The sequence below is a fragment of the Dipteris shenzhenensis genome, chromosome 20 (genome assembly GCF_047967505.1).
Source record: "Dipteris shenzhenensis isolate YYH24624 ecotype China chromosome 20, Dip_SZ_1.0, whole genome shotgun sequence".
Taxonomy (NCBI): Eukaryota; Viridiplantae; Streptophyta; class Polypodiopsida; order Gleicheniales; family Dipteridaceae; genus Dipteris; species Dipteris shenzhenensis.
This window is the reverse complement of record NC_141615.1, coordinates 10,504,987-10,516,036: the sequence shown is the minus strand read 5'-3', so window position 1 is coordinate 10,516,036 and position 11,050 is coordinate 10,504,987. Positions and strand designations below refer to the sequence as shown.

The window sequence follows — 11,050 nt, the reverse complement described above, 5'->3', positions numbered from 1 at the left end:
CGGTTAACGTATGGCTGCCTCAAGAATGTTCTTCACCGACTTCAGGTAACTATAAATACGTCCAAGGACCAGTATGCGAGGCGTGCTCTTGATCTGTGAGAGCTCTTTGCAGGCTCCTCTAGGAATGGGAGGCTGGGAGAAGGGCAAGTAGGAGCAGGCTGCGGCAAGTAGGAGCAGGCTGCGGGAAAATAGAGTGAAAATGGCCTCAAAAGCATCTCCTCACAGTAATTCTTCCTCTACTTCTCCTCCTCCTCCTCGTAAGGGCTACACCAACACTAAAATGGTCAGAGAATGGAATGGAATCATGTTTGATGGGTGGCAAGGTGTGGTAATCCAAATTGCGATGTGGCTGTCAGACACAGTCAGAGCAGGTTATAGCTTAATTAGGTAAGCAGGTGAAGATAGGGAGATATAAGAGCGATAGAAGTGCACAGTAAGAAGAAGCAAGAACAAGATGAATAGATATTCTTACCATGAATAGATAGTGAATCAAATGTTGTCTGATTTTTATGTGGAAAAATAGGGATCAAATGGGAGTTGTATCAGGCAAATTGGAGATTCTATGAGCGAGATATAGATTTTAGAAATAGAGTGACTGAATAGAATGAGCTTTGAACCTACTCCCTTGGAAATTCACATACTCTTGGTCGTTGAAGAAGTGTGAATACTAAAATGAACAATTAAACCATTCCTGCTCTAATTTTTAAAGATGGTCCTTTGATATGCACATCTTTGCAATTGAGCTCTACACGTACTCCCTTGGAAATTCACATACTCTTGGTCATTGAAGAAGTGTGAAGAGGTTGTGCACCTATACTAAAATGAACAATTAAACCATTCATGCTCCAATTTTTAAAGATGGTCCTTTGATGTGCACCTCTTTGCAATCGAGCTCTACTCGTACTCCCTTGGAAATTCACATACTTTTGGGTGGTTGAAGTTGCACATCACCCATACTAAAATGAACAAACTTTCTCTAGCTTCCTAGATCAAACCTATTTTGGAAAACCTTGATTATACTTCAACCTCTACTTGAGGGGATGCCTTACTATTATAAAAAATTATAATTTTATGAATTTGTCAATTAAAAAACCCCTATATTCCCATGAATCTGTTAGATTTAAAAACCCTTTATGTTGAGGGTTATAATTTATGAATTTGTTAATTAGAAAACCCCTTTTGTATGTATATTCCCATGAATATGGTAAATTTAAAAACCCTTTATGTTGAACCCCCCTATATGGTTACATATGTTTGGGTGCTCTCCCAATTCTTGAGGAGTCTCTAGTCTCTATGAGAATGATGTTGAATGTCTTATTAGATTTTATAATCTTTTTAATATCTATGCTTTCAAATTAGAGGGTTCCTAAGAAATATGAGCTTGTGATGTACAAGGGTAATATAATTTACATGTGAAATAATCATGACAAAACACTCTCTCCTATCAAATTTCCCTCAATCAAGTGGACATGGAGATGGAAGTCTCTTAACATTGAGTTTCCTCAATATTCATGCCTTGTGGTGGAAAATTCTATTAACAACAAAGAAAGTGTACATGGCATGCATGCACTTCACCACATGTATCTTCTAGTCTAAATTTCCTAAGTGGATATGAGGATGAAGTCCCTCATGAAAAATTGCCAGAACCGCATAACATGGTGATTTGGGAGAGAATGAGATTTTTAGCATTATGTAAACATATTTCCCACAATTTCAACTTCATATTCACATGAATCCATGTAAATAAAGAGATAGGAAGATAAAATTGTGGGGGGAAAAGAGGGATCAAGCTTAATAAATATACATGTATGGGACTCTGTTGGGAATGCTTGCCCCCAAGGGAATTCATACTAGATTGCCAAGATAATACATGAGAATTGTCCTTCAAGAGAGAACACTCTTAACCATTTTCTAAGGTCACACAAAGACCTTTGCAACTTCAAAAGCTCAAGATAGACACATCAACAATTGAATCATGTGACGAAATTGATACAAAGGGAGCTTGGAGTAGGGAAATCATGGATTTAATGTCATTGAGCACACATAGAGCAAGATAGGGCCTCACAAAAGTAGGGTGCCATGTCTAGGAAGAGGATTTGTGGAAAAATATATAGGGTCAAAGCATGTGAAAGAGAAAAAGCACTCTAGCATGGAAAGAAACATGTAAACAAGAGTGGAATTGATAAAGAGGTCAAGAGAGTCATGACATGGCCATACACTAATTTAATTGATAAAGAGGTGAAGAGAGTCATAACAAGGCCATATACTAATTTAATTCAAGCTCTAGCAGGGTAAAAATGCATTGCAAAAAAGCACATCCCCACGTCAAACAATCAAGCCACCAAGTAATAATGTTCCTCCTTCATAGGTCTTCATCCTTGAATGACGTGAAACTCCTCTCATTCTCCTCCTCATGTTGGAATTCTACCAGTATTATAGCTAATAGTCTATGAACTTTGCATGAACCATGAACCCTTTTGTTCGTTCTTGAACCTTATCTTTTTCTTCTACCACATTTTCTTTCCAATGACTTGGCATCATCAATCACTTTCTATACCCTTGTGTTTGCCTCATTAATGTTAATAGTGAAGGGCTCACGTTGATGACGAGTCTTCATAGAGTTTGGCAATGTTTTCCTCGAGGACTTGTTTGGGCTAGCCCTCGATACCACAAGGAATTTGTGCTCCATACCCTCCTTTGGCATCTAGAGCTTTGATATTAGAAGATCTTCACCTTGGGGTAGCAACGCACATTGTGGTTGGGCATATTGGGATAGTGGCTCCTCCTTTGGCATCTATGGCTTTGATATTAAGAGTTCTTCATCTTAGGGAGGCAATGCACATTGGTTTGGGCATAGTGGAATAGTTGCTAGGCTAGATCATTTGGAGTATAGAGCTATTAGATTGTAGAAAGGATGTCGAGGATTCAATGGGACTTCCTAAACATCCTATCATAGTTGCAAGAAATGGTGTTTTGACGCCCAAAAATGAAAGTGCCAAAATGGATTAATTTTCGAAACAACAAATGCCATTTTGGAAACCTACGTTAAAAAAAACCCAAGTAGGGTTTTAATCTTGGTAGGGTTTTTAGCCGCTGCCATGGCTTGTCACCTCTCTTTCTTCTGTGCTCCATGGCCCGTTTTCCTCTCCAGCCTCTCCTCTCCTACTCTAGCCTCTCCTACTCTCCTACTCCTACCCCTCTCCTACTCCTACTACTCTCCTGCTCTAGCCTCTCTATCCTCCTCCTACTCCTCTCCTCATTCTTACTCTCCCTCCTCCTCCTCCTTCCCATACTCTCCCTCCTCCTCCTCCTCCTCCTCCTCCTCCTCTCCATCGTCCTCCTCTCCTCAATGCTGAAAGATCCTTATTGGAGCTAGGTCTCTCCCCCATGGATAGTTATAGGGGAGGTAGTGGCTCCAAGAAGTGGAGATGTAACTATTGCTGCATAAGCAAAATGGGGCTCGTCACATGGGTGAAAGACCATCTAGTGAGTGTTCCCAAGAAGGATATAGGACCTTGTAAGTTTGTGCCTCTGGGTATGAAAGCTGGCCTTCAAGAATGGAAGCATAAGCTCATGGCCTTAACAATGGAAGGCAGAGGCCGAGGCCATGGAGCCATTGGATGATGCTAGCAAATTGGGTTCAAAGAGAAGTAGAGGGGCTCCACCAACATCAAGAGTGGGTCCAAGTGCTACAAGGACACCCTTGCCACATGGATCATGTAGTGTAGATGCTAGTGTGGGACAAAGTGGCTCATTGCAAAGGTCTAGCATTCAAGACGCATGTAAAAGCAAGTAGTTAAGGAGACCACTAGTGAGCTCACAAAGCTCTTCATACAATGTGTGAAACCCTTTCATGTGGCGAAGACTTTGCAGTGGAAGAAGGCCATGAGAGCTATTAACTGCATTGGGTATGAACAGGAATAACCTACATATGAAGCCTTGTAGAAAAGAGAGCTAAGAATAGAGAAGGCATGTGTGGAAGCGCAAATGGAGCCCATGAAAGAGACTTGCATAAAGTATGGGTGCAAACTCTTATGCGAAGTATGGGTGCAAACTCTTATGCGATAGATGGTCAGATGTACACAGGAGGACTGTGTACAACATTTTGGTGTCTTCTTGCAACATGACCAATGCTCTTGAGAGCGAGAGATGCTTCTACTGCCATAGATGCAATGATAACAGGATTAAACATTTGGAATCACATGCGCACAGCCATATTGAGAGATAGGTGCGAAGAACATGATGCAAGTAGTGACGGATAAGTAGTGACAGATAATGGTAGCAATTGTGTGGCAAGATCACTTTCCAAAGATTGTTTGGACACCCTGTGTCTCACATTGCCTTGATCTTTTGATTGATGACCTAGGGAAGATAGCTTGGATTGGTGCCATCTTCTCCACTGCCTTGGTCTTTGTCACAAAGAGACCCAGCATCTATCGGGCCTTTAGTGACCTCGAGCTATTGAAACCTTCAGTCAAAAGATTGGCTTACATGTTCATAGTTGTGGAGAGGCCCATGTGCCAGGACTTGCTACACACGGTTGTGTTTTGGGAGCGAATGATTGGGATGATAGAGCCCATGCAAAGTCTCTTAAATTTGCACACATGATCATGGATGAAGCTTGGTAGCATGAGACAGAGGCATTAATCAAATATGTTAATCCTATCTACAAGGTGCTTTGCATCATGAACATGGAGGGAAGCACGTTAGGGCTCTTGTATGAGTTTATGGACAAGATTGGAGAGGCCCTCAACAAAAACACTTCCCTATCACCTAATAAGTAAGACTACAATTTACTAAATTACTATTAAAGCTCATTGCTGCAATTTTTAGTTTATGTACAAATTTTGTATGTGTTGTGGTGTGATTTAGGATCCATGACATCCGTGCATTATAGAATGAGAGGTGGAATTGATTCCACCACCAATCCATGGCAATGGCACATGTATTGCATCCCCTATGGTGCGCTCAAGACTAATATAAAAAATAAGGAGCTAGAGGAGGGGATGCAATAATATATATAAATGGGCAGGTGGTGATGCGGATGTGCAAAGAAGATCAGAGGATAATCTTGTGTTGTTCCGCAATCATAGCCTCTCATTCGATTGACCTACAGCTAGGCTCCAAGAGACACAGGAGCAACCTGTTTCCTGGTGAGAGAAAAATGACAACTGTGCTCCTACTTTGGTAGGAGACAACTTCACTAAACTTTTAAGCAATTTGAAGTCATATAATATAGTACCACTAGATTAGGCCCTAGGACACTTAAGAACAATCCTAGACTGTGTTATTTCTTTTTTGATGATGCAATTTTGAGTTTACTTTAGCAACAGGTGGCTACCTTGTTTTAAACATGATTCATGATCATGGATGCTACTATGGGTGCTTTTGTTTTTCTAATAGTGATATGTCACATTGTTCATGAATTAGGATAATAGTAATACTATGGATGCGTTTAGCATGTGCAATTGCAAATTGTAGTATATTTCAGATTGTTGTAACTTAAAACATGATTGATGATTCTTGAATCATCATTCATCCACGATAGATCTTGCAATCATGGATGTTGAAGCATGCTACATGAGTCATAACTTACTTAATGCTAAGTATCATATTTTGTCACTTTAAGCACTATATTCATAATTGTATTATTTATAAAAAAATTATTTTTATAAAGAAATTGTACCATATTGCCATTTCTTATTTTGCTGTTTTGGCTTGGGCTGGAAACTCTATTTCCCCTGTTTCTCCCGTTTCTATTTTCCTCATTTTCGTTTCCACATGCAACTATGCATCCTTTATACACACACGCGAGCGCGCGCGCACACACACACACATATATATATACATATAGAGAGAGAGAGAGAGAGAGAGAGAGAGGGGTTAATATCCTAAACCCTTTAAAAATTAAAAAATTTCACCCTCACAAAAATTTATTTGCTTTGCAGACCTCTCCTTTCTGCTTCCACCGCAGGAAGTTCACAAGATCTGCCCTGGTTTCTTCCATTCTTGAGCATTCTCTCATCATGTGTATCATATCAGCATCCTCATGCCTATCAGCATCTGCATATATGTTTGCCATTGAGACATATGATGCAGAGAGTTTGTCATTTAATGTCATCACATTTTCAAAGGCATACCATCCGACCTCTACGTTACTCCACTTTTGACAGGCACCCAGCACACTCGTCCATATTATCACATCAGGTTGGAAGGGCATTTTTTGAACCATTGCCACTGCCTCGTCCACTTGGCCTGCACGACCAAGAAGATCAATCATGCAAGTGTAGTGCTCCACAGTCCGTACAACACCATATTGTTCGCTCATAGCCTGAAAGTACTTGCAGCCCTTGTCCAATAGACCCACATGACTACATACACTTAGAACACTGAGGAATGTGATCCTGTCTGGCTGTATGCCATCTTGCCGCATTCTCTCAAGCAGATAAAATACAAGTTCACTCTCTCCCTGGCAGGCATAACCTGCAATCAATGCACTCCATGATACAATATCCCTAGTGGGTAGTGTATCAAACAATTGATGGGAGTCAACTATGCTCCCACATTTAGCATACATGTCAATAAGACTAGTTATCACAATTGCAACCGTGTCCAAGCCAGCCCTGCTAATATGATAATGAACTTCCTTTCCAATTTCCAAAGCTGCTGTGTTGCCACATGCTTTCAGGACAGCAACAAAGGTGAAGCTATTAGGTGTCAGACCTTGCTCTTGCATTTCTGCATAAAGTCGAAAAGTCTCCTCACTTTCTTCTTGCTCAGCGTACCCCAGGATCATTGTGGTCCATGTAACGACATCACGATGAGACAGTTGCTTAAATATACACCATGCATCATCCATGTTCCCAAATTTTACATACATATCTACCAACGTTGTTGCCACGAATACATCTGATTCAAAGCCACTATTTACTACTTGGGAGTGCAACGCTCTACCTTTCGCCATGCATCCTAATTTTGTAGATTTTCCTTCAACTTGTTTTACCTCCTCCAGTGGAACAACGCTACTGCAAGCCTTCAATGCGCCAACCAAGGTTCGAGCATTTGGTTTGACACCTTCCTGGTGCATCCGTGAATACGACTCCAAAGCCCGTGCAGCCTCTTCCTGCTTTGCATACCCCAGGATCACGTTAGTCCAGGTGACTACATCACGATAAGGCAATTCATCCAATACACGCTGTGCATCCTCCATGCTCCCACATTTTGCATATAAGTCCACCAAGGTATTTCCCACAAACACATCCGACTCAAAGCCACAATTTACCACTTGAAAATGGATGGCTCTAGCCTTTTCCAGGCATTCTGTTTTTGCAGAAATCCCCACAACACGCTTCCCCTCTTCCACTAATACCAGGCTGCTGCAAGCCTTCAAAAGGCCAACAAAGGTTCGAGCATTTGGTTGAACACCTTCCAAATGCATCCGTGCATACAATTCCAAAGCCATTACATTGTCTTCATGCTCGGCATATCCCAAGATCATGGCATTCCAGAAAACCACATCATCATGAGGCAATTCATCAAAGACACGTTGTGCATCATCCATACTTCCACATTTCGCATACATATCCACCAAGGTGGTTGCCACAAATACGTTTGACTCAAAGCCACTCTTTACTATTTGGGTGTGGATACTTTCACCTTTGTCCAGGCATAATATTTTTGCATGAAGTTGATCCTCCGTCTCTATTGAGGCTAAACTGCTGCAAGCCTTCAGTACACCAACAAAAGTTCGTGCATTTGGTTTAACACCTTCCTGGTGCATCTGCGCATACAACTTCAAAACCTGTGCTCCTTCCTCTTGCTTCACATACCCTAGAATCATGTTAGTCCAAGTAACGACATCCTGATGAGGCAATAGATCGAAGACATGCCGTGCATCCTCCATGCTCCCACATTTTGTGTACATATCCATCAAAGCGTTTCCCACAATTGTATCGGACTCAAAACCATTGTTTATGACCTGGAAGTGAACCGCCCTACCTTTCTGCAAGCATCCTGTTTTTGCAAGTTTCCCATCAACTTGCCTCCCCTCTTCCACTACTGCCAGGGTACTGCAAGCCTTCAATGCACCAATAAAGGTCCGAGCATTTGGTCGGACTCCTTCTTGGTGCATCTGTGCGTAGGACTCCAAAGCGCGTGCACCCTCGTCTTGTTTGGCATACCCCAGTATGATGGTGGTCCACGTAACCACATCACGATGAGGCAATTTGTCAAAGACACACCAAGCATCTTCCATGCTATCTGATTTTACATACATATCCACCACAGTATTTCCCACAAAGACATCTGACTCGAAGCCTCTCTGTAGTACTTGAGCGTGGATGGCTCTACCTTTCTCCAAAAATTCTGTTTTTGCAAATTTCTCTTCGACTATTGCCAGGCTAATGCAGGCCTTCAATGCAGTAACAAAAGTTCGAGAATTCGGTTGAATACCTCGATGCATTCGCGAATACAGTTCCAAAGCCAACGCACCATTTCCTTGCTCAGCATATCCGAAGATCAAAGCATTCCAAGAAACGACATCATGACACGGCAGTTCGTCAAAGACACGTTGTGCATCCTCCATGTTCCTATATTTTGCGTACATATCCACCAAAGTGGTTCCGACAAATACATCTGACTCATAACCGCTCTTTATTACTCTAGAGTGGATAGCTCTGGCTTTCTCTAGGCATTCTATTTTTGCAGATTCCTGGTCAACTTGCTTCCCCCCCTCCAGTGCTGCCAGGCTACCGCAAGCTTTCAATGCACCAACAAAGGTTCGATCACTAGGTTGGAAACCCTCCTGATGCATCCGTGCATACAACTCCAAAGCCTGCCCACCCTCTTCCTGCTTGGCATACCCTAGGATCATTATGTTCCAAGACAGAACATCGCGCTTGGGCATGTTGTCAAAGACTTGGCGAGCATCTGTCGTGCTTCCACGCTTCACGAACATATGCATGACATTGTTTGTCTTAGATTTCAAACGTTCCACCGTATGGACTCTGATTTCCTGAACTTCATCCAGCTGAGGCAACCTGTCGTGGGCTGCATTTCCACCTCTGCATGCACCAAACGAATGTCTGCATGGAGGCAACCTGAGCTGCGGGCCCATTACCAAAGAATGCGCAAGCACAGAGCTAGAACCCAACGGAGAGAACTGAAGCGCACTGAGAGAAAGACAAATAATGCCATTGTATAAAAGCACTATCTGGTGCAGCATTGGAGCGCATCTGTTCAGCGTCTGAACTCAGTGCGAACCTATTACGATCGATGGATTCTTGTACTGCACAGAAATTGACCAAAGGGCGGCGAACCACAATTTCTGTATGAAGGCACTGATCTCTCAACAATCGCTTAATCACATACAATTTGGAGGAGATCGCGCAGCTGAACTTCTGGGTTACGAAGTTCATTGCATTCCAATGTCGTGTGATAATGGTTTTCCTTGTTTCTACCATCGTTCTGCTATGGGAACAATGGTAGAGGTCGGCTGAGGACCGAAACCTGGCTTCTAAGACACCAAGATTTTGCGTCATGTGAGTGCAACTCTGTACAAGGGATGGAATACCTGCCGAAAATGGACGTGGGAACTGATTTCCTGCAGGATTTGAATGAAGAATTTGGAAAACTTGAAATGGTGGTGCCAAGAAAAACATTGTGAGAGGCAGAGGGACGGGGAGAATTCCCAAAGCCTCGGATCATCACCCGGACCTAATGACAATCTCACAATGGCAGTTGCTCTTTTGCACTCAACAACCCCCCCCCAAAAAAAAACAGAGCCATCTTGACCTTGGGTTATCAACCATGGTGGTTTATTGCAAGAATGTTCAATGCAGTGCTTGATTTTTCGAGTATCTTATTCAAAAGTGACTCACTGGTTGCTCAGTCCTTGAAGGACTTGGTGGGCTTTTTACTGGTGTAAATAACATCCCTTGTAGAGATGGGTTTGGGTGCTAAATTTAGTGTGGGCCACGAGTGTTGACCCCTTGGTGTGGCCTTTCTTTTTTTGTAAGGGGCTTGTGTTTGGGAGTTCCCCCTCCCGGTTGTGCAAAACAAGTCGGCTTGTTTATAAAATAATATATAAAAAAAAAGAATTTCTATACAATAATTGCACTTAAAAAGACCAAGAAAAGGTTTCAACAATTTCCCTTAAAGGTCATTTGGAATGCTCATTCTCAAGAGGATATACAATGCCTTTGGACTACCCCATTTCCATTTTCAATGTATTCAAACTACGATCATAGAACCAAGTGCCTTTTGGTAGCATTCATATGAGAGTAGGGCTAGATTTAATGTGTCAAGATTTCCTTTATGTTTCCATGGAGGGTTATTGGAGTAAACCCAATAAACATAATAACGATTTTTTTTGTTGAGTAGAGGGACATTCTTACGACCTGTTCACTTGTTGAAGGGCCTAGTTTGCAAACTAGGTAGACATGAAAACCAGGATCTATTCTTACACAAATGCACAATTTTCAACAGGCAGTTTTTGGGGGCAGGTGTGTGCATGTAGCCTGACATGTCAGCGAGGAAGTCCTATAGCTGTCAAGATCACTTGATGCAAGCTGTTGTAGAGCTGGTTGCTCCTCGAGCTCTTAGAGTAGGGGGAAGCCCAAAGATGAGTTTCCACACATAGGCGCTAACAACATGGACAGGGTGTTTGCAAGAGGTCCTTAGGTTGATTATAGACTCGAACACCATGGGCACATCTTAAAGATCATGGATGGGAAAGGGCCTTGAGGAGATAGTTTCCCAAAACACAGTCTATTCCGAGCTGACCAAACTGCCTTAACCACTACAGCTCTGATATACTGCTAGCACGCCACTAGGGTAGATGGTAATCCTAAGGTATCACCCAAGGCCCCCTGCTTCCAGTTTCCACCCAGCCTGAAATTCGAAATCAGATGTGCTTTCCTTATTGCTGTCTCCACCTTGCACCATAAAGACCTTCTGGCCGGACATCGCCAAAATACATGAAGAGCATGTTCCACTGCTTTTCCACATAAGGGGCACACTAGATTGACCACAAATCTTTTCATAAGTTTAG

The 11,050-nt window shown here is 42.3% G+C and overlaps 1 protein-coding gene across 1 annotated transcript; it reads right to left on the bottom strand.

Annotated features, from left to right (window-relative positions):
• Positions 1-5,923: 5,923 nt before the first annotated feature.
• On the bottom strand, positions 5,924-9,461 carry LOC147889258 (pentatricopeptide repeat-containing protein At3g16610-like). Its single transcript, XM_087392021.1, has 2 exons — positions 9,262-9,461; positions 5,924-9,170 (listed from the first exon to the last, which is right to left on the bottom strand). Exons 1-2 carry the CDS (start codon positions 9,459-9,461, stop codon positions 5,924-5,926), a joined length of 3,447 nt encoding a protein of 1,148 aa, XP_087248147.1.
• Positions 9,462-11,050: the final 1,589 nt, after the last annotated feature.